At 42.8% G+C, this 24,265-nt stretch overlaps 1 protein-coding gene across 22 annotated transcripts in view; it reads left to right on the plus strand.

The window, feature by feature from the left end:
* Nucleotides 1–24,265, plus strand: part of PPP1R12B (protein phosphatase 1 regulatory subunit 12B) — a 205,930-nt gene that overhangs the window by 31,627 nt on the left and 150,038 nt on the right. For 21 of the 22 annotated variants that reach the window (XR_011434255.1, XR_011434253.1, XR_002805100.2 and 18 more), the window contains exon 2: nt 23,275–23,405. The exons of the other annotated variant lie outside the window; for it this stretch is intronic. Coding sequence is in view for 17 of the 21 variants with exons in the window: in XM_070255905.1 (XP_070112006.1) it covers nt 23,275–23,405 (131 nt within the window). In the remaining 4 variants the exon portion in view is untranslated. The remainder of the gene's footprint in view (nt 1–23,274; nt 23,406–24,265) is intronic. 22 annotated transcript variants of the gene reach the window in all.

The raw sequence follows: 24,265 nt of genomic DNA on the forward strand, positions 1-24,265 counted from the left end.
AGTAGGCTATAAGATCTGCAACTTTGAAAAGGCTAACTTCAGAAATGTATATGTAAATCTACTTAAAATGGGTTCCTGTGTATTTAGTGTGTTCTGTTGATTTTCTTTGATCTGGGCAAATTTAAGACACTGGATAATTGAGAGTGAGCTTTAAGTGCTGTTGTAGCTAACACCGTGATAAGGTGTTTATTTTTTTAAGGGTGATATCTTTATCTTACTGCTATTTGCTTTTTGTAGTATACTGGTCTTCATGAGGACCATTTTCATGAGAACATATTTAGGCAAATGTTTGCCTAAGGACTTTGCCAAGCGGCAGTTAGAAGAATGGGATTACACAACTTTTCATGACATCCTATTCTTTTACAAAAAGGAACGAAGAAGTGAAATAGGAGTCAGTTAGGGGAGAAGAATGTTTTAGAGGACATTCAGTGCCAATCCAGACTTAGTCTACTGACTGAGAAAGTGTAGCCAAGGATGTTCATGTTCAGGTGGTTCGGTGTCAGAAGCCCTTCTGGTGCTTCCTGCGGTCTTTCCAGGGCTCTCTAGGCCAGCCTGGAAAACGGCTTTGCTCTTGGCCTTTACCGTAGCTTTTGAAATCAGATATGTTAAATTACTTTAAGCCCTTGGTTTTTGCCATTCAGCCTTAAGCTGGAGAAGTCTGTCAGTGTGGCATGTTAACATGTAAGATTAGCTGGTGCTCTGGGAAATCGGGCGGTCTAGTACCAGTTATGTAAGATGTCTCATTGAGTTTTCAAAAAATTTTGCATAGCAGGAAAGGTGAAACTTGGTCTCAAAAAGATAAAGGGAAAATTTTGGCCTAATTCTTAATTGAGTAAAGACCTTGGTACTCTAAAAGCCTGGGGAGAGAGGTCAGTGTTGGTGTACTGCTATTTAAGGTTTATTTGAGTTAATCTCTGAGGTTGCTAACTAGGTGGCTGTAATTCAAAAGACAGCTTGAAAGTGCCAGCTATTTGGCTGCTCCTTAAACTTGGCTTAGTTTTAATGCTTCAGTGGTACAAGAATTTTTTATGATTCCCTTAGAGGTAGAAAAGGATTCTTTAGTGATTTTTCTAAAACATCAGTGCTTAAACTGTTTAAAAACAAACTCTAAATATCTTGATACCTTTCTGCTTCTCTCTTCAGATTTGACTATTTGATCATCTAGCTCAGAGCCTGCTGTGTGACAGGACTGCTTTCTAGATGCACTGGAAGTTTCACCTAGTGTCGTAGGGTGACCTTGAGCAGCAAAGGTGGGAAAGGTGGAGGTGTAACTACCTTTCAGGGAAGTCTGACTCCTGTGCCACTGAGAGAGCGTGTGCGAGTTAGTTGTACAGTGTGTGAGATCAGCTGTGTTTCAGACTAGCCCTTGTGCAAAAGGAAAATAATTCTAAGATGAATGAAATTTCAGAAAAAAATCTGTATAAAAATAATTCGAGTCAATACAAAATAGCTTTCCAAACCATTATTTGGAATATAATAGATATACATTTAAGAATGTAATGGGAAAGAAGATCCTGTTCACATGAAATGTGAACAGCAATGAAAAAAATCATAAAATACTTAAGAATAATGAAGCAATGAAAAAAATCATAAAATACTTAAGAATAAACTGAAGGGAGCCAGCCCCTGGCTGAGTGGTTAAGTTTGCGTGTTCTGCCTCGGCGGCCCAGGGTTTCGCTGGTTCAGATCCTAGGTGCAGACATGGTGCTGCTCATCAGGCCAGGCTGAGGCGGTGTCCCACACAGCACAACCAGAAGGACCTACAACTAGAATATACAGCTGTGTACTGGGGGAGTGCCTAGGGGAGAAGAAGAAGAAGAAGGGGAAAAAAAAAGTCCAAAAAGAAATGTGTCGGACCTACAGAAAGAAAATATATTAAAGAACATGAAAGAAAGCCTAAATGCAGGGAGACAATGATAGAAATGCTCAGTAAGTACTGTGTCATCTCAATTTCTTAATAATACCAATCACTAGCAGTAACTACCTCGTAGAGTTGTTAGACTTAAGTAAAAACTCAATGAGACATCTTACATAACTGGTACTAGACCACCCGATTTCCCAGAGCACCAGCTAATCTTACATGTTAACATGCCACATGTTAATAATAAAAGGGCTTAAAATAGTTTCCAGCACGTAGTAGGGTCCATTCTGTTTACTATTATGGTTTTGTTTTTTGTTTTTTTAATAAAATAAGTATAGCCCTTAATCAGAATTTCCTTGGAAACTTGGCAAGCTCATTCTGAAGTTCCTCTGAAAGAATCAATCTTCAGAAATAGCCAAGAAATCCTCCAAAGCCCAGTGAGGTAGGTTGACCTACCAGATGTCAAAACATAGTACAGTAAAGTAATTAAAATTCTGTAGTATTGACACAGGAATAGACCAATAGACCAATGAAAGAAATAGGGTGGTCATTTACAGAATAACCACAGAATATATAGAAATAGAGTGAAAATAAGTTCGAAAGAATCAAAGAGCAAAATATATATATATATTTTAAAACATAGTAAGTTTTAGAAGGAAGTACAGTTGAATATTTTTATAACTAGGAATCAAGGAAGCAGTGGGAGGGAGAGGGTTTCCTGAGCGAATTGAAACTCAGAACTTCTGTGTGACAAAAGACATCATAAGGGGCCAGCCTGGTGGTGTAGTGGTTAAGTTCGTGTGCCCCATTTCAGTGGCCTGGGGTTCACAGGTTCGGATCCCGGGCATGGGCCTGTACACCGCTCATCAAGCCATACTGTGACGGCATCCCACATACAAAGTAGAAGAAGATGGGTACAGATCTTAGCTGAGTGACAATCTTCCTCAAAATAAAAGAGGAAGATTGGCAACAGATGTTAGCTCTGGGCCAGTTTTCCTCACACACACACACAACAATCATAAAAAAAGTTGAAGGACACTTGACAGACTAGGAAAAAGGTTTATGACCAAAGGATTAATATCCAGAGTAATGAGTTCTTCATACAAGCAATGTAAAAAATTTAACCATCCAAAAGAAAAATGAGGAAAGGCTTTGAATGGGCAGTTATTTATATGGTTAATAAACATATAAGATAATATCCATATGGAATTGTAAGGGACCCAGAATAGCAAAAACAATCCTGAAAAGAAGAAGAACAAAGTGAGAGGGCTCATACTTCCTGATTTCAAAACTCACTACAAAGTGTGGTAATCAAGACAGTCTGATATTGGCACAAAGATAGACATAGATCAATGGAGTAAAATTGAGAGTTCAGAAATAAACCTGTACGTCTCTGGTAACACTGATTTTCAGCAAAGGTGCCAAGATCATTCACTCAGGAAAGAATAGTTTTTTCAACAAAAAGTGCTGTCACAACTGGCTAGTCACATGCGGAAGATGAAGTTGAACCTTTTCTTCACATTATGTACAAATTAACTCAAAATAGATCAAAGATCTAAATGTAAAAGCTAAAACTATAGAACTCTTAGAAGAAAACAAAGAGGTAATATTATCTCTGACCTTGGATTTGGCAAAGGATTCTTCCATATGACAACTCAAGCATGAGAAACCCAAAAAAGGAAAAATAGATAATTTGAACTCATCAAAATTAAAAGCTTTAATGCTTGAAAGGACACCACCAAGAAAGAGAAAAGACGACCTATGGAATGGGAGAAAATTTGTAAATAGTATATCTGACAAGGGACTTGTATCTAGAATATATAAAGAACTCTTACAACTCAATAATAAAAATCCAAATATTCCAATTAAAAAATGGGCAAAGGATCTAAATAGGCATCTCTCCGAGGAAGATAAACAAATGGGCGATAAGCACATGAAAAGATGCTCAACACTATTAGTCATCAGGAAAGTGCGATCAAAACCACAATGAGATATCACTTCACAGCAGTGTCGGATGGCTAGGATCAAAAAGTCAGGTAATAACAAGTGTTGGTGAGGGTGTGGAGAACTTGGAGCTCTCCTGCACTGCTGGGGGAGTGCAAGATGGTGCAGCCACTTTGGAAAACAGTCTGTCAGTCCCTCAAACAATTAAACGTAGAGTCACCACATGACCCAGCAATTCCACTCCTAGGTCCATACCCTGGCTAAATGAAAACATGTCCACGTAAAAGCCTGACACGCATGTTCACAGCAGCGTTGTTCACTAATAGCCAAAAGGTGGCAATAACCCAAATGTCCATCAGCGTATGAATGGATAGCCAAACTGTGGTGGATCCCTACAGTGGAATAGTATTTGGCCATATAAAGGAGTGAAGCACTGATAGATACTACAACTTAGATGAACCTTGAAAACATGTGCCAAGTGAAAGCAGTCAGTCAGAAGTCTACGTATCATATGATTCCATTCATATGCAATCCAGAATAGGGACATCTATGGAGATGGAAAGTGGATTAGTGGTTACTTAGGGCTAGGGGTGGGAGGGAGGGGAGTGACAGCTAAAGGGTATGGAGTTGCTTTTTGAGGTGACAAAAATTTTCTAAAATTGACTGCAGTGATGGATTCTCTTATCTGTGACTATACTAGAAGCACTGAAAAGTAAGCCTGCCGTGACACTGTATAACCTAAATGGGTGAGGTGTGTGGTATAGGAATTGTATCTCAATAAAGCTGTTCTAAAATGAAAAAGTAAACGTATGAGAAACTGCCTTCTTTCATTATTAATCAGCAAAATGCAAATGGAAACACTGATTAGTTTTGTTCAATACTTTAATAGAAATTTAAAAATTGGTTTTGTCAAGCATGGATATTGGTATGGAATTGAGGAACTGGCACACTTTAAACACTGTCTTGTAAATGGGTAAAGCCTTTTCGGAAGGCGGTTTGGCAGAATTTATAAAAAACATGCAAATTATTTGACCCCCAAGTTTTGTTTCTTTCCTTATGCTGGCACATGTGCAGAAAGATGTTTGTACAGAAATGTTCTCTAATTCATTGTTTATAGTAACGAAAAATTAGAAAAAGCCTGAATTTATATAAATGGGAATAAGTTATATATTCATAGTATAGAAATCTTTTGCAGTATGAATAAAGAAGTAGACCTACCTAGAGGCCGGCCCCCTGGCCAAGTGGTGAAGTTCGCGCGCTCTGCTTTGGTGGCCCAGGGTTTTGTTGGTTTGGATCCTGAGCGCTGACATGGCGCCGCTCATCAGGCCATGCTGAGGCGGCGTCCCACACAGCACAACCAGAGGCACTCACAACTAGAATGTACAACTACGTACTGGGGGGCTTTGGGGAGAAGAAGAAGAAGAAAAAAAAAGATTGGCAACAGTTGTTAGTTCAGGTGCCAATCTTTAAGGAAAGAAAAAAGTAGACCTACATAGACATGCACTAAACATGGGAGATCTATAAAAATGTTGTGAATAGAAAGAAAAACACACAAGTAATACATATAATGTGTCCCCATTTATGCTTTTAAAAATCCTCAAAGATATATAAAAACACGTCCTTATATAAGTATGTAAGTGTCTAGACAACATTTTAGAAGGAGATACACCAAACTGTGGGTAATTTCCATTTTTTTGACTCTTACAATAAAAATATACTCTTGTGTTACTGCATTACTTAAAAAAATCTCTCTGAAGAAAAAGACTGTGGTATAGCCGGGTAGTGGTGAGAGCCCTGGGCTGGGAGTTCGGAGCCCAGAGCGCTGGGTCTCGACTGTGTAGGTGTGAGCCCTCTCAAGTGGTTTTATTCTCAGGGGTCGCACGTGACCCAGTGTCAGGAAGTAGGATTAGTGTCCCTGTGCTTCCCCATTGTCGCTTCTGGAGCATTACTTCCATACCCTCCTGTGAAAGCAGAATGCCTTCTGCTCCTCTGATGCTCGCACCTTTTGGCTGTGCCACCTTCTTCCCCCCTCATTCATCGGAGACAACTCACAGTGTCCTCTCCATCTCGTTGCTATCAGGGCTTCGACACTCTGGCCTCATAGTTTCTCAGCTTCCTCATTTGGGGTGACGTCCTCTGTCACCCACTTCCACAGTCACACCTATGACACAGTTTTCCCCTGAGCCACTCCTCTAAGCCTCTGGCTTTCTGATGATAATATGTAATTGCTAGTTCAGTCACCCCCTTATAACCAAGTTCTCATCAGGCCTTCCAGTTCTTTACCTCATCTCCTTTCTTCCGAGTTTATCAGCTTTCCTTCTTATCTTGCTTAGATTCCCTGTGCACTTTAGTAACGCTTTCCTTGAACCTTAAGCTCTTTTACCTCTCTGAGATTTTTGAATTTATCTGGCCAAGTCCTAACCCTGGATGAACCCAACTCTGATTTCTCTCTGGTTCCACCTAAGTGGTTGAAAAATCACAAAATAGTGCAGATTTTTACCAGTTTACATTCATGGTCACCAAATTCAAATAGCCCATTTTGTTTGTTTGTTTGTTTAAAGGTTGGCATCTGAGCTATCATCTGTTGCCCATCTTCTTTCTGTTTTTTTTCCTTCTTCTCCCCAAAGCCCCTGAGTACACAGTTGTATGTTCCAGTTGTAGGTCCTTCTGGCTCTGCTGTGTGGGATGCCGCCTCAACGTGGCCTGATGAGTGGTGCTAGGTCTGCGCCCAGGATCTGAACCAGGGAAACCCTGGGCCGCTGAAGCGGAGTGCCCGAACTTAACCACTTGGCCATGGGGCTGGCCCCTCAAATAGCCTGTTTTTTCTGGAAACTCTATTATGTTTCTCTGGTCAGCTCACTACTTCTTTCCCTGAAATGGTCGTTTCATACTTCTCTACTCTCCTCACCGGTGCTCTGACCACTGTACTTCCTCCGTTTTTCTCAACAGGTGGTATCACCTCCTACCGCCTTGCTTCCCACTGCACAAAACCTCTGATCTGGCCTTTGTCTCCATCATGCACCAAAAAGAGCTCTTTAAAGAGCTCTAACATGAGACCTGGTAAAGTCTCTAGGGACCCTCAGGGTGCTACACTGAGAGTTGTGTGTGTGATGCAGTGGTTCAGAGCGTAGGCTCTGGAGCCAGACTCATTGGGTTTGAATGCTGGCTTCTCAGTTTTTAGCCGTGTGACCTTGGGCAAATTACTTAACCTTTTAAAAATGAGAACAATAATAACATCCATCTTAAAAGCTTGCTAGAAGGATTAAATGAATTAATGTATGGAACAGTGCTTAACCCATAGTACTCAAAAATATTAGCTGGTTAGTAATATTTAAAATTTATTAATTATATAAGTACTACAGTAATCATATAGTTACCATAACGTGTTTATTAAATATTAATATTTAATATAATAAAAAATATTACTCCTACCACCATCTCTGTTACTGTTATGGTTATTACTACTACTTCGCAGATAAGATAGAAAACAGAGAAGTTAGATTAGAATTTCTTTAACTTTTCACCTGCAAACCACCCTGCCTTTGTCAGAAGCATTCTCTTTTCCTTCCTTCCTTCCTCCCTCTTGGAGTGGCAAGGTGTTCTTCCTGTCTGATCCTTCTGTCTTTGTTTTGGAACCTTTCTCGGCAACCAGACACTATTCAGTCTCTCTCCAACTTTCCCTTTCACTGGCACCCTTCCACATGTCACTAAACATGCGCGGATCTCCTCCATCTTACAATAACAAAATCCCCTGGGCCCTTCCTGGCCTCTTTTATCACCTTGTCTTTTTCCTCCCTTTCTTAGCCGTGTTTTTCAAGACTTAGCAATGCTTTCCTGTCCCTTCACTCTTTATTCCATTTCTCTGCCTTTGCCTTACTGCGGCATTGAAGCATTCTTGCTGAGGCCGTCCGTGCCCTTCAGCCCGCTAATTCTGACGTCTCCCTTCTTCATCTTCCTTGACTGTCGGCAGCATCAGCCACGCTCTCCTTCCGGAAACACTTTTATCCTATGATTCCATGATACATTTCTCTTGTTTTTTTTTTTCCTCCTTCTCTGGTTGCACCTTCCTGGTTTGTACATCCTTTTCTACGTGGATTTTAAATGCTGGAATTTCTCAAAGCTTGGTGCTAGGACTTCTTTCCACTCTGTTCTCTTCCCATCTCTTGTCCACATGCCCAGCTTCAAACAGTCCTCAAAAAACTTCGGCTGCTATCACCATTGTTATCATACCTTTCCCTTCCTTAGAGGACTTTTGGGAAGACCTATGGGAATATATTTAAATTTTGAGTATTTCGAAAGAAAGAATTATATTATAATTTACTTATAGAAGATTTTTTTTTTTTTAAGGAATATTAGCCCTGAGCTAACATCTGCCAATCCTCTTCTCTTTGCTGAGGAAGACCGGCCCTGAGCTAACATCCATGTCCATCTGCCTCTACTTTATATGTGGGACAACTGCCACAGCATGGCTTGCCAAGTGGTGCCATGTCCACACCCGGGATCCAAACCGGCAAACTCTGGGCCGCCAAAGCAGAACATGCGCACTTAACCTCTGCACCACTGGGCCGGCCCCTGTAATTTACTTATATTTTATTATTTCATTGAAATTAATCTGTCTCTAAAATACAATAAACCCATTCCTATTGATCAACTTTATTACAGTAATGTATTATTGGAATAAAAAAGTTGATATGACGTGCCTAGAATTATGTTATGAATTCACAGTCATGAGGGTGTCTGAATTCAGCAATGTTCAAATAGTATACATGAAGCCATTTCCAGGCACTGAAGATGATAATGATGATGATGATAATAGTAATAACAATGACAGTGACAAGAATTCAGCGTAGTCCTAAGAGAAATATCTTCTGTATGTTGGGTTTTCTGTTCCTTAAATTCAGGAAATTCTCATAGTGTATGATCTCATGGCCTAAAAGAGGGAAAGAGACCTCTGGAGAAACTGATAATTCTCGGCCGGTGCATTACACACCCAAGGACAAAGCAATTATGATGTCATTTCCACAGAAACCAGCTGAGATTTTGCAAATGTGACATTAACTTGGAAAGTGAAAAGCTCCTCTTTCATGTCATGTCATGAGAGTATACCTGGTGAACTGTGATCTGAGTCTTCGCTGGACTCTCTTCTTAGTTGTTACGGCATTTGACGGATTTTGATGACATTAAATTGCCCTTCAGCAAATGTTCATTATTTGGTTACTTTGAAATCCCTTCTCCCTCTAGCGTATTCTTCCAAAACAGCTTTGATTTTTTAAAAAAGAGACAATATCCAGGTGTACTCGTTAGCCCCGTATCACCAGACACAAGGAACCTTCTGTCGGAGGGAGTGCTGAGTCTGGCATAGCATCATAGCTTGCCTGGCTGAGGTCTGAGCACAGAGGCAGAACACCCTGGCCAGCTGGGAGTGGCCAGGGCAGGGCCTTGGGTTGCCCAAGTAACTGTGTTTTAGTTAGGATGCTGCCACGGGGAGAGAACGTACCTCTCCTGTGGCTTTGGTGAAGCCTTTTGATCACTGACTGTTTCCTTAAGAGTCTAAGAGCAGGATCAGAAAAGAGCCCCGTTCTGTGAGCTGGCCTTTTGTCATTTACAGTGTTATGTTGGTGGAAATTTCACATTTCATTGTTTTCTCCCCTCTTTCCCCTACTACCAAACACAGGTTATTTTGTATAAATGAGGTTGGAGCTGGACTTTTGAATTACTGAATGCTGGTATTGTGATTATCACTGTGTGGGTTCTGAGGTGTCTGCTACCAGCTACCAGCAGCAGGACAAACTCTGCATGCTCACTGGATGTGCCTGGGGGTGAATATTAACATGATTGATTGTGCTAAAAATAGGATGTTAGAAATTATTTTTATATTTAGTTCTAGTCACATGTTTGTCATAGAACCAGGAGATTTCTATCCTAGATACACATAATGTATTAGGTTATGTTCTCATCGTTAGTAATACCACTAAGCAAATATACATTGAATGCATTCTGCGTGTAGAGTGCACTTCTAGGCCCTGGGGATACAATCAGTGAGTCATCATCTCTGCAACAAAGGAGGTGACAGTCTGTATGGGAAGTCCATAGTCAAAGATAACTGCGGTAAAATGCAGTGCACGCGAATAGGTACTTGGAAACACAGGTGGTAGAGACTAACTGCCAGGATGAGAAGGCCGGTGAAGGCAGGCTTCATGGAGGAGGGATATTCAGACTATCTTTGAGATCACAGTGAAGCCCTAAGCAGGGAAGTGCAGTCCAGGCAGAGGAAATGGCACATGTAAGTGGGGGGAGGCGTGTGAAAGTGTGGCGCGTTTGGGGAATTGCTGTGGGAATGGCATATAGTGCTGGAGTAACGTGCATGACTCTGTGCAAGTCAGTTCCAACTGTAGTACATATATGTCATGTAGTCCCCCAGCAGACTGAAGAACACTACTGTTATTCCCATTTTAAAGATGAAGTAACTGAGGCAGAGAGTGGGAAGTAACTTACCTCGGGTCTTATGGCCATTAAATTTCCCAGCTCGCGTTTGAACTCAGACTTCTGGCCAGTGCTCTAACTTGGATGTCAGCAAACTAGAGCCTACAGGCCAGATCTAGCCCACTACCTGGTTTGTCCAGCCTACAAGTTAAAAACGGTTTTTGCATTTTTAATTAGCTGAAAAAAGCAAAAGAATAATATTTTGTGACGTGTGAAACTTACATGAAATTCAGGTTTCGGTATCCATGAATTCACTGGAACACAGCTACACTTACTGGTTCAGTATTGTCTGTGGCTGCTGTCCCTCTGCAGCGACTGTGTGACCTGCAGAGCCTGAAATACTTACTGTCTGGCTCTGTCAGAGAAAGTTTGCTGACCCTGCTCTAAATCAGCGTACGGGACTGCCTCATGATGTGCTTTGTTTTATGAAATAACACAGAGAACATGTGTTAAAAGCAGTACTTGGATTTATGGCTACTTTTCTTCTTAAAAATCTGTTTTCCTATTTGTTGATGTGTCCTCATGTCACCCCTGAGATAAAAGGAAGGTTCAGCTTGGTGCTTTCTGTCTTGCAGCTAGGACTCTCAGTTGTGGAAAGGCTGGGATGGGCTGTGCCACTGGAGTTAGACTCTCTTGCCTGTACAGGATCTTGTAATGTCCCTCATTCTGTTGTGAAACTTGCTGTCTCCCTCTGTCCTAGATCTACACTTGCTCAGAGCTTGGGCTCAAGGCCACTCTGTAGACAAGATGTTGAGGCAGATTGAAAGAGCGAGGTGACACGCTCTCTCCTGAGCCCTCGGCGCCTCTGCAGCGGTGTGTTGGCGAGGCTCACCTGCCTGTGAGCATGCTGCCGGCGGAGTGCGCCAGGAGGCTTGGGCACTTACCTTCGAAGGAGGCAGGGGCCCTTTTTCATTGTCATTTTCTAGAAGGGATGCCATTGCATTGTTGGGCTCTGGAACGTCTGTGACTTAACAGTAAATTTTGAATCCGTCTTTCAGGTTTCCTCTGCCCGTTATTCTACCTTTGGAACACAAGATTTCTACTTTTCTGCTATTCCTGATCGCTTCCTGAATTTAGGAATACTTTCTCTGATCAAGTAAATAACGGAAACTTTCCTGTTACCTTGGCACTCGCTCTGAGCTAGTCAGGGAGAGTGGAGTCTGACACTTCTGCATGGGATGCTCGTGTTGTTTACTGTATTACTTGTATTATTTTTTTTTGCTTTTTCTCCCCAAATCCCCCCAATACATAGTTGTATATTTTAGTTGTGGGTCCTTCCAGTTGTGGCATGTGGGACACCGCCTCAGCATGGCCTGACGAGTGGTGCCATGTCCGCGCCCAGGATCCGAACCGTCGAAACCCTGGGCCACCGAAGCGGAGCGTGCGAACTTAACCACTCGGCCACGGGGCCGGCCCTGGCTGTGTTTCTTATATTGTTGAGCTTGGTGCTTTCAGGAAGAAAAAGTTATTTAGATTTCTAAAGTCTCAACCATTAGCATCTTCTCTTTCAAGCCCAATAGTGAATTTATATTATCAGCAAAATTGATTATACCTAGATTTGGTCTGTTAAGGCCCAGCAGAAATAAGATGACCTGAAGAGAGGTCAGCTGCATTTCTGCTCATTGCCAGCATTTCCTTGTCCACGACAGTGTTGAGGTCAGAGCAACGTAGAAAAGCATTTCCCTGTCCCAGCGGTCAGACGCCTCAGGACACAGCCCACATGCCTACGAGGTGACACAGACCACGGTAACACAAGTGTATACATTTGTCAAAACTCATTGAATGTACACTTACGATTTGTGCTTCTCACTGTATGTAAATTTTACTTCAAAAGAAAAATAAAACTGCAAACAAGTACTGAGCTCTAGTTAACGACGTGCATGGTGAAGTGTTTGGGGAAGTTAGTGCGAGTGTCTGAAGTGGGCTGAATGCAGGAGGGGTGGAGGGTGATGAGGCAGGGACGGCACACTGTGGTGGTGGGCTCCAGGCCACGGGTGTGTGAGTATTCACGATGAAGTTCTTTCAGCGTTTCTGTATGTTTGAACATTTTCATAATAAAATATGTGGGTAAATGTCTGACAGGGATGGGCAGGTCCTGTAAATTAACACAGCAGGCGGGGTTGTTAATAGTGCAGGACAGACTGGTGGGTGGGCCATCAGGTGCTCGTGCTCTGCCTGGAGAAGGCAGCTGCTGCTCAGCTCCAGCCGTTGTTACTCTGTGGGACCGTGGCCCCAGCATTGCCAGATACTCTAATTTTTTAAAAGTCTCAAATATGGGGTTTTTTTAATGTGAAAAATCTTTATTTTCGAAATGCCACATGGGCCAAAGAAAATGGTTTTAATTGACTATTTTTCTATCCCAAAGATTTTAATTTTAGAGAAAAAAACTGAAGGTGTCTTTTTGAGTTGTAAAGTCCCCGTTGCAGTCAGTAATGTGTGACTTGAAAGAAATTTCAGGAGTAGCTGAGACCTTGTCCTGTGACCTCAGTTCCCCTGCTCTGTAGGCTCCTGTACAACGATGTTGTGCCAGCTCCACGCACAGCGTTCCTGAGACCCACCCAGCCAGGGCTTTGCTGTGGAGCAGGGCACAGCCATGAGGCTGGGCTGGTTGGCCTTGATTTCCCTGGGCTCACAGTGGATTATTCAATATGGAAAGGGCAGCAAGCAGGACATGCTAGCTTGCTACTCAGATGTAGTTCCTGGATATAAGTCACTTGGGCTTTAAGAGAAATTAGCACTAGAGTGAAATCAGAAACAGAAAAGACTTCTTAGATTTCCTTATAGTCCCTGCTTTGGCTAAGTGGTGTCACAGTCTACTTAGGGTCCTAAGCTCTTAAAAATCTCTGTGTTATCCTTTTTCACTATTGGCATTCTAATCAGCCACCCTGTCCCTTCTACCTCAGGAACGCTTCTCAAATCCATCCCCTCCTCCATGTCTCCAGGGCCCATACCTGACTTCAAGACCTCGTCCCCTCCAGCCTTGATGATAATTTCCTGAGTGGTGTCTCTGCCGTGAGCTTCTCCTGCCTGCAGTTCAGTCTTCGTATTCCCGCTGCAGTTGTCATTCTAAGACACTTCCCGTAGTGTCGCTCCCTCAATTGAACAGCTCAGTACCTCCCCGTTGCCTCCAGGGTCGGGGCTCCTCATTATCGTGGGACACAGGGACCTTTGCTGCTGCCAGCCTACCACAGCCTCTCTTCCTTCCGTTTCCCGTAGCCTGAGGGTCCAGTTCAAATTCTTCAGTATGGCAAATGAAGCCCTATTCAGATTTTCACGTGTGCCCCACGCCGGTCTGAGGACAAGCATGCCAAACTTCTCACCATTCCAAAAAATTGTCTTTTTTTCTCTCCTACAGACCTTTGTGTGCTGTTCCCTTTGCTTCTGATTCTCCTTGTCCCTGCTTTTCCCGCTAGCTGACTCCTCCTTCTGTCACCCCAGACAAAGTTGGTTAACTCCTTACTTTGTACTATAACACTTTGTAGATATGTCTCATTTTATATTAGAGGATGATTTCTATTGCATGTATCATTTACGTGTCTCTTTCCACCACTAAATGGTAAAGTTTTATTCATTTTTGTGCCTGCATCTCTCTCTAAGGACTGTGTCTGCCCTAGTATAGGCCTCAGTAAATGTTTGTTACATGAGTAGGTGGGAAAAGCTCTTTACAGTCAAGGAACACATTGCTAAGGTAAATTCCTAACCTGTTCTTTGGTAAAGTGAGTCAGTGTCAGATCCGGAACTTAACTCCGTCTTCTCCAGTTTTCTGCCTGTCGAACAGTAGACGTGGTGAACCCTGTGTAGCCAGTGACTCTGTCGTGGTCAAGTTCAGTCTGCAGCCCCTGGACTACCTTTGCCGTCTCTAGGAGTCATTCTTTCACTCCTGATCGTCGTCTTCCCTTTCCTCGAGTCCTACCTTTAGTTCACTTCCTTCTCTTATTAAACGAACCTGACTGTGGTGTGTTGGCATCTACTGGAACTTACGTAGAGTTTCTGCTATCTTTATGTTATATTAAGTGTATAATTTTACCCTTTCTTGTATGGAAAGGAGTGTTCCTGCTAACTCCTAGAGACTAAACAAGGGTAATAAAGTAACAATAGCAGCTAACACTTACAGAGTGTTTAACCAGCACATGCTGGGCACTGCGTGTGTTCAGGTACATGAGCTCATTTGTAACCCTGTGAAGTAGGTACTGTGATTGGCATGATAATTTTACAGATGAGGAAACTGAGGCATGCAGAGATAACTTGATCTAAGATCACGAAACTACTAATTAGTGGACCTGGGATTTGAACCCAGGAAGTCTTATTCATAGTCTGCACTCTTAACCAGTACACTGTACTGGGTAGGGTTAGATTACTGCTTTCTCCCGTATCTTCTACCACGTGGGACTCTACACATGGGGAGACGTGCCAGTTAGTGATATGGGCTAACATATTACTAGCTTTGCCTATGTAAAACTCTTGATGAAAATATACTGGGAAAGTAATGACTTCTTATTTAATATCTCCTTTTAGGGATAAAATTTGCTGCTCTGATTTATACTTTCTGAGAATTTAATCTTCCTATAATTTCTTTGTGGCTTTTACTCCTTACCTAGCTCAGATCCCAGAACTGCCTTCCCCCTTTTTGCAAGGCTTACTTGACGGCTCTGGAGCATTGCCCACACGATAGCTTCCAGGCTGTACTCTTGCGGCTTGTGAAACACTTGTTTATGGGCACAGAGTGATCTGGAGTTAAGTAGGAAACTCCGTCTCCATGGGACAGCAGTTGGCCCTCCATGCCAAGTTGGCAGTGGAGTAGACCTTTGGGGGCTGTGGTTAAGACAGGTAGCCAAGATGGGGAAGGTTTCTAATCCAGACCCCGCTGGTAAACACAGTGGTAACCACAGCACTTTAGTGGGAGCTTTGTGTTTAGCCTAGTCAGGAGTGACCAAGAGAAATCGACCAATTGGCCACATTCCTCATATGAAATTATTGGAGAGCCAGACTAATATCAGTTTACTCTGTATTTGCTAAAGTAAAGTTATTTTTAGGAAGATAGTATCAGGTATTAAAAATGTTCCATGAGCCAAGTGGTATCTTGAGCCTGGCCCAGGAACTTTATTTTGGATACCTCTATATTGGTAGGTAGGAAACATTTGGATGGTTCTGCAACTGAATATATGACCTTAAATAAGTCATTTAACTTTTCTGGGCCTAGTTTCTCCGTCTGTAAAATGAAAAGTCCTAACGCTTATTGCTCCGACTACCACATTCTTTCCTTCTTTCACAGCTTTGTTATATTCTTTTTCCCAGGAACCTCTTTTGATCAAGTCGGTTAAGGAGACTCATTCCATTACCTAGGTTGCCTCAGCTCTTATGAGCAGAATTGGTAAGAAGATGACTTCAGCAAGGGCTTTCTTTTCATAGAAGCGTCAGAGTGACTCAGCTGTGTATACTGTTGACCTGAGAGAAACTCATGCGTGGGATTTTTACCACAATCTCTAGCCCTCATTTACTGTTCCTCAAAGTTAGGATTATCAACGAGTAACGAAGTAGAGGTTTGAAGAATAATCGTGGGCTTTGAGAAGATGCAGCTTCCATTTTGGGGGGCCTTTCTTCATCTTCTTTCTTCTTCATGACTTTTTAAAAACCTGCCTTGAGGACAAGAGTTAGCTCGGATGGGTATAGCCTGGTGTAGTCGGAAAGTTGCCGTGGTGATACCTATAAGACAACTCAGTGGGCTTTTCTTCCTTTGAGTGGATGATGCCTGGGGAATGGAGATGGGTAAGGGCGCGGGGCATTTAAAGGAGGTCTTATCAGAATCCAGAATGAACATAGTGTTGAAATCTGAATATTTTCAACCCTTAGGCAATATGATGCTTGGTCTTGACTAAAGGAAGGTGTTCTCTGGTCCCAGTTAGTAAACGTTTATTTACAGTCTTGAGGGTAATCTGACAGTTTACTGAGAACAAAAATCTTAGTCAGTGTGACGCTCCATGGAAAATTCTTTACTTCTGCTGTCTCTCTTGGCTCTGTCTCCTGAAAGGCTATAGATCTGTGTCCAGAGCCTGCCTGACCACTGAGTACATACTCAGATATAGTTCTCACCACCTGGAGCCAAGCTGTCTGTGCCAGTGGGGCGGTGAGTCTTTGGCACAGGGCTGACAGCTGCTGGAGGCACCTGTTGTGCTGGAGTGGACTGCTGTTAGGATTCTCTCAAGCAGCAGCTCCCTCCGTCATGACTGGAATGGAGAGGCAGGTACTTGGAAGGACTACTGATGCGGTAAAGGCATCTCGTGGGGATGAGCCGCTGATGGTTGAGATTTCCAGATTTACTGACCCTTTTACCACCTTTGATTTACTTGTATAAGTTCTTGTCGTGTGATGAGGCTACCTCATGGAGCCAGGGGACCTTGAGGTTAGAAACATTGGGTCTCACGGCAAATTTGTCAGTCAACACTGCCACCCTAGTTTCAGTTTCAGTCCTCAGCCAGAATACTCTGAGCAGAATGCCTAATGTGAGAACCATGCTCCAGTCTTTCAGGGCGTTTGCTATTCAGGCTAAACCTTCTAAAACTTTCTATTAAATGTAATTGTCTTGTCAAAGGTGGTATAATTAATTTTTGGACTACTTTTCATCTGGCAATCACTGCTGTGATTTTCATTAACACCAAGGAATGGAGATGCGGCAGACGCTCTAGGTTCTGACCCCCTATTCTGTGCCAATTGTATTAGTTTCCTATGGCTTCCGTAACAAATCACCACAAACCTGGTAGCTTAAACCAACAGAACTTTACGATCTCACAGTTCTGGAGGCTAGAGGTCTGAAATCCAGGTGTCGGTAGGGCCACACTCCCTCTGGAGGCTCCAGGGGAAAATTTATTCTTTTCCTCTTCCAGTTTCTGGTGACTGGGGCGTTCCTTGTCTTGTGGCTCCATCACTCCAACCTTAGCCTCAGTGGTTGCATTGCCTCCTCCTCTGTCTGTTTCAAATGTCCCTTTGTCTGTCTCTCATAAGGATCCTTGTCATTGGGTTTAGGGCCTAATTGGATAATCGAGGATGATCTCCTCATCTCAAGGTCCTTACTGTGTCTGCAGAGATCCCTTTTCCAAGTCAGGTGACATTCACAGGTTTCAGGGATGAGAACGTGGATGTATTTTTGGGGGCCACCATTCAGCACACTCCACCCGTGGGAAGGAGATCATGGACGATACAGAAAGGCGAGAGGCAGCAGCATACAACATGGGCCTTGACCTGGCCCAGTCCGTCCTGGAAGTGCCGTACGATTTTGGTGGGACCCATTTGGGCAGCCGACAGAGAAATCTTTGGATGGTTTTAGATAACTGAGAATCAACTGGATGTACAGAAAGTATGACTTCCCATGCTTTGGGACATTCATTCGTTTGTTCAACAGACGTTTGTCGAGGGCCTACTATGTGCCAAGTGCTGTTCTAGGTGTGTGTTCCTCAGTGAACGAATAACCACAGGTTCCTGCCAATGTGGGATTCATGTTCTCGCTTTGCCAGCCGGACTTGAGAAGTTCCTGCAGCTGATTCGGGGATTTGGCATTTGGCTGGTAAATATTCGTGTGAAAGAAATTATGCTCTTTGCTGTTATCTCCAAGCACTTAGAGTTTTCAACATAAAGTTGAATTTTTGTAACTTTGGGATTATATAAATGTCAAATTATGTAAATTATATTTAAATTATTACTATTAAATTATATAAATTTGGGGACGATAAAGAATAAAATAGTGAAGGGTACGGAACGGGGATATATTACCAGCATCATTATTTCCCACACTCTTGTCAGCACAATTTGCTGAAATCAAGGCAGGCGTGGGCTGGACAACCCCAACCAGCAGGTGTTAGGCTGCACGAAGCATGGCTCCTGGCGTATCATCTGCCCTGGCACCTGGAGCAGGCTTCTGTGGGGAAGAGAGCTGTTCTGGGGCCAAGGCAGGAGTTTGAGCAGTGTTCTCAGACACAGCAGCAAGGTCGGCTCTTGGAGCCAGTGGCACTTGGTGGCGGTGACAGTTGCAGGCTATTTTGGGAACGAGGCGGCTTTGTTTGGTAGGGCCTTCTCTGCACTCCCAGATTTAATCCTGGCACTGATCAAGCCGCTTTTGCCTTTGATATGGAGAGAGCAGCGTTGGGTACAGTAGAGAGATCACAGTGCTCTTTCCCTATTTCGTTGGTAAAATCAACTATTTTCCCTTGGAGAGAGCGGGTCATTGCCAGGGAACTGTGACATGCTGGTTTTAGGAAGCTTTGAGTTATTCCCTGGCAACTTTTCTAATAGCTCTCTGGACTAGTAAATAATATCTCCTTTTCTTAAGCTTAGAACAAGTTTTTACTTTAGTAATATTCTGTGTGTCTTCAGGAGTGCAAAATAGAAGGAAATGGACATAAGCCACAGCAGAAGGGCTTGGGTTAAATGCAAAGAAGGATTCCCTGGTGCTGTTATGAGTAACATCAAGGCGTGTTGAGCCTCCTGTGCCTGTTGAGGAAAAGGAAAGACCGTGTGTCTGGAGGGTTCAGTAAGGCCCTTCGTGGAGGCCCTGGTCCTGCCCAGGTTTTACGGACGGGCGATCCGCTCATCCGCCTGCCGCAGCCATGCGTGAGTCAGCAGCACAGCTGCAGACGGAGGGGGCAGAGGGCGTCTAAATTTAGTCGTTATTCACTTGAGAAGGTTTCAGGGACTATTCGTCTCTCCTCCATGGCGTTAGTCCTATTGCTTCTTCTGGAGTAAAAAAAAGAAAGACAAAAAACCCAGAGAACAGTGACTCCGAGATGTTTCCTGGAGTGAATTCCTACGACTCTGTTGATGAGTCTCTCCAGGATGATTCTCCTTCAGCTTAACCGTGGTACCTGCTCTTTTATTCACATGGCTCCTGAATTTAGGAACCCGCAGGATCCTGGACGTTAGGGAATTTTCTGAAGTCATATTTAACAGACAAGCTCCAAATCTTGCTAGTTCGAAGACATTTTTAACCAAAGCGCCTTCCTCCCATAAGATACTGGAGGTGGGGAGAGCAGTGATGGGTGAGGAGTAGGTACAGTTTGTGCTTTTTCCTGGGGAAGTTGGTATTTGTTAAACTGTTGGCTTGAAAACAACAGCAGTGCCAGGCACCGTTCCAAGGTGTGTCTCCTTTAATCCTCACGAAATTCTATGGGGTAGGTGGTATTCGCGTGCTGTCAATGAGTGCACCAACGCTGAGGTTACATCCCTCACTCGAGATTATACGCATTGGCAGAGCTGGTATGCAGACTCGGATCTGTCTGACTCCAGAGGTGATGCTTTCAACAATGTACTGTCCTCTTTGTGGAGGATGTAGGGGATGATTGGACAATTGGCCTGCTTTATTTTCTCTGAGATGATTATTTGGAGGTTGATGATCTGCCAAATTACATTGCAGATTAGGCCAGCTTGTTGTTGTTCTTTCAAACGTCCTCACAGTGTCATTCTTATAAAAATACTGTATCAAGGATTTGAGATTCATAGACAAAAATATCATGAAGCTGAAAAGGAAGAGAACTAAAGTCATGATGGGGTGAAAGAGATTAAGAAAAGGAAGGGAGAGAAGTAAGATGGAAGGCAAGAGAAAAAAATAGGTTTCTTCCCCTTTGATACCTGGACTAGCTGGGCTTATTTTAGGCCCTCTGGAATTTGGCTGGTGTCATCTTGAAAGGACAAAGAGTGATCTTGAAAACACTGGCTTCCAAAAATCTGCCTGGGGGTGGCATAGCTACTGGAACTAAGCTTTTAGACTGTTCTTCTTTCAGAGCCAAAGAAATTTTGCAACCAAGCAAGAAGCAGTTGACCCAGCTGCTTAACACAGGTTAAGATGGCACATTTGATCTTCTGGATACAGGAGTTGATTATTACGTGGGCTGTGTACTTAACCTCTAAAGCACTTTCTTCTCCTTGGACTTCACTACCTTGTTGAAAAGTACCCCCTTCCATCGTTTCACATAGACATCTTTATTAACAGTTTTTAGTGAGGTTCTCTGCAGTGAGTTGGCTAAATCTTGCCCTATGGGATTGCAGACTGGTGGACAGGCAACAGATGAGAAATTTAGTGATAAGCATTATTATGAAATATTTTAAAATATTATGAATATTTATGAAATATTTCACATGGCGAAGAAGTAAAGAGTAAATGGGGAATGATTGTGGAAGTTCATAAGCCATAGAAGAAATGTAGTTTTTGGAGCAACTTCTTGAAGAGACCATTATCAATATTGGTTGTAAAAGTCATCTGGCCTCAAATGGTCAGGGTGGAGGGATATATTATACTGAGCAAATCAAATCTAGGCAGGTATGTGTAGCTAACTCAGTAGTTGTAAAAAGAGTATCCAATGGTTTAGGAAAAAATGAACAAAGATGACATTTATAACCAGTGTTACCTAATTAAATTTTCGTCTAAAGTGAATCAGCCTTTTTTCATCCATCCCCTGCTTCATGGCAGGATTGACGTGAGTTTTACCTCTGAACTCTAGAGGGCGTTCCCATTAGTTCTCTCGTGAAGATATGTACTACTTAAGAGAAGATTTCTGACTTGAATTCTTCGCTCAGCTTCGTATTTAAACAGTTGCTCGTTCTGACCACAAAATATCTCTTGGTATGTTTGATTGAAGATGGTGGTTTTCAAACTGTTTGCTGTCAGGATTCCTTTACACTCAAGAAATTTATTCAGGACTCCAAAGAACATTTGTTCATATGGGTTATTGTATATTACCGAGAAATTTAAAAACATGTACTTATTCATTTAAAATAGCAATAACCTATTACATGGTAATGTAAATCACGTGTTTTAATTGAAAATAACTATATACTTTCAAAAACAAAAAATAATGAGAAGAATGGCATTGTTTTACATTTGTAAAAATCTCTCTTAATGTCTGCATTCAATCTGCTGTGATATGTTGTTTTGATTCAAGTATATAAAGGAAATCTGGCCTCATCTAGATCCATGTTTGAAAAAGGGAGGAGTATTTAGTAGGCTATGAGACAATTGTGGATATCCTTCTTGGATGCTGTGCTAAAACTCCAAAAGCTGTAGTTTCTTACATGTTAGTTGCAGTGTGCAATCTGAGCCCACTTCGTGGCCTGTTCTTACTTTATGATGTTAAAATCTGGTGGTCTGACTGACACGTTGAATGAATCTTTTGCCCATGCGTGATTCTAGCACAGGGCCCTTGATTATTTGGAAAACATGGCTTCATTGTCTTATGCAGATCTCCCAAATGTTAAGACATTCATTGTGTTGAGCTGATCCCACTGGGTGGTGGTCCCGCTGATCTCATCAGTGAAGACAGCAGTGGGAGGCTGTCAAGCTCATGGGATGGATGTTTCCCAAAATGCTAATTCCACTTGGCTGGTCCAATTTTATCATTGGCAACAAATACCAGTTATTGTCTTTGAAGTGACAGGCTCACCTTGTTCATTTTTAAGTCTTAATAATCATAATTTGTCGGTTCTTTTGAGTAAAAGTCGCATTCCATGAGAAAAGCAGCTGGCTCCTCTTGCCCGTGAGATGGCTGCGGTGCATCCCCTTCGAGATGCCTGTGCCCAGCGCAGCGGCGGGCGTTATCCGTGCTGCCTGTTCAGTCACTCCCTGTTGAAAGGCATGCAATCAAGGATTGATATTTAATAAAATCAATAATTTTTACTGCTTCCTCAAGGTCATTCTTGGTGAAACTGGCTTTTTTAACTGCCAGTGCGTGGGGAGAAGAATACAGTGCTGGTCTCCTTGGATGCGCCACCTTGGTTCAGGCTGAGGCTCCAGCACCCTACCCGCCACGCCCGTGCATCCTCAGTGCAAACGTCAGCAAATAATGTCTTCATATGATCATAGAAACCTTTTTGATCTGGATAACTGCTTCTCAGCTTAAGTTTTAACCTTTTTTTTTTCTGAAAAGGAGAGGATTAAAAGACATTTAAAAAAGGATTGTTACTTGCTTTTATTTATTTATTTATTTTTAGGAAGATTAGCCCTGAGCTAACATCTGCCAATCCTCCTCTTCTTGCTGAGGAAGAGTGGCCCTGAGCTAAGATCCGTGCCCACCTTCCTCTACTTTATATGTGGGATGCCTGCTACAGCATGACTTGCCAAGCAGTGCCATGTCTGCACCCAGGATCTGAACTGATGAACCCCGGGCCACCGAAGCAGAACATGCAAACTTAACCTCTGCGCCACTGGCCCGGCCCCCTTACTTGCTTTTAGGTCCTGAGTTATCCCAGCTGTTTTGGAACCTCCTAAGCCTTGATAATGATTACCTTTATCAATCTTTTTACTCTGCAGATATGTTAAGACAGCTCTTTGGTCTTTGCAGGTCTCTTTGCTCTGTGTGAGTGTTTCTTTTAGGCTTTTCGTGGGTTTGAAGCCTCTGTTCAGAGAGCTCCTCTGCTTTCTCCTAAGTGTCACTGCGCGGTGGGCGGCTGGGGCTCCCTACCCATCCATAATTGCAAACATGCTTTGCCGTATTGTTTGGAGCCGTTCAGAAAATACGTGAAAAGAAAGAACACGCTTCAGTCTGAAGTGGTCACCTCATCCTTTCTCACCAAAGCAGGGATTGTTGAGCGACTAGAATCTTAAGCTACAACTTCCCACTGAGAAATTGCTTTTGATCCTCTGTGACTATTTTCTTTTAAAATTCATAAGCAAATTAGTGGTTTCCAACATTATAATAACGATGAAACAGCTCACGCATTTTAGTTCTTTAGAAATCACTTTCACAATTAATCCTAATATACTGTACAGAAGATAATATCATTGTACCTGTTTCACAGCTGAGGTGTTGACACCTGGAGACAATTTGGGGGTTTGTGTAAGACCACAAAGCTTAGAGGGCATGCTCTGGACACTTGTATCAGTGTGCAAGAAATACAAGTTAATATGTCGTCAGAACTGCTGCGTTGTCAGTGCCCAGAGCAGTGGCTGGCACGTGGTAGAACTCAGTAAGCGCTTGTTGAGTAAATGGATGGAATTTTCTTTCCAGGCCTGTATTGATGAAAATTTGGACATGGTGAAGTTTCTGGTGGAGAACAAAGCCAATGTAAACCAGCAGGACAACGAGGGCTGGACCCCCCTTCATGCAGCAGCTTCCTGTGGCTATCTCAACATAGCAGAGTGAGTCTCTGTGGGTTTGCCTTCTTTGTAGCAATAGACTTCATTTCTCTTCTGCTCGTTGTATTTTTTTATTTTTGGAAGATGGGCCCTGAGCTAACATCTGTTGGCAATCTTCCCCTTGTTCTCCCCCTCCCAAAGCCCCAGTACGTCTTGTATATCCTGGTTGCAGGTCTTTCTAGTTCTGGTTCTTCTGTATGGGATGCTGCCGCAGCCTGGCTTGCGTAGGTCCGCACCCAGGATCTGAACTGGCGAACTCTGGGCCACCTAAGCAGAGCACACAAACTTAACCACTGTGCCACGGGGCTGGCCCTCTTCTGCTCTTAAGAATTTGAATTTCATAAAGAGTTATAATCTCTCTTTATTGCAAATTGTAAAAGCAAGAAGTTGAATTATTTTTAAGGAATAATTGATAATATGTGTTATGTGGTTGCTAAATCCACCATTTTTTTTAAAGATTTTATTTTTTTCCTTTTTCTCCCCAAAGCCCCCCAGTACACAGTTGTGTATTCTTCGTTGTAGGTCCTTCTAGTTGTGGCATGTGGGACGCTGCCTCGGCGTGGTTTGATGAGCAGTGCCATGTCCGCGCCCAGGATTCGAACCAATGAAACACTGGGCCGCCTGCAGCGGAGCACGCAAACTTAACCACTGGGCCACGGGGCCAGCCCCTAAATCCAACATTTTTTAGTTGAAATTTTTGTTTGCTTCTATTTTTAGGTAATTTGTATCTGTTGAGATATGCAGAGGTGGCTTCCGTCTGTGGTACTGTCTGGGTTCACTTTTTGAGCAACTAAGAACTAGGCACAGATGTAGGCAGACCTGGGGATTTTTTCTGGACTTCTTTGTAAACCTGTCTTATTGTT

This window comes from Equus caballus, chromosome 30 (genome assembly GCF_041296265.1).
Source record: "Equus caballus isolate H_3958 breed thoroughbred chromosome 30, TB-T2T, whole genome shotgun sequence".
Taxonomy (NCBI): Eukaryota; Metazoa; Chordata; class Mammalia; order Perissodactyla; family Equidae; genus Equus; species Equus caballus.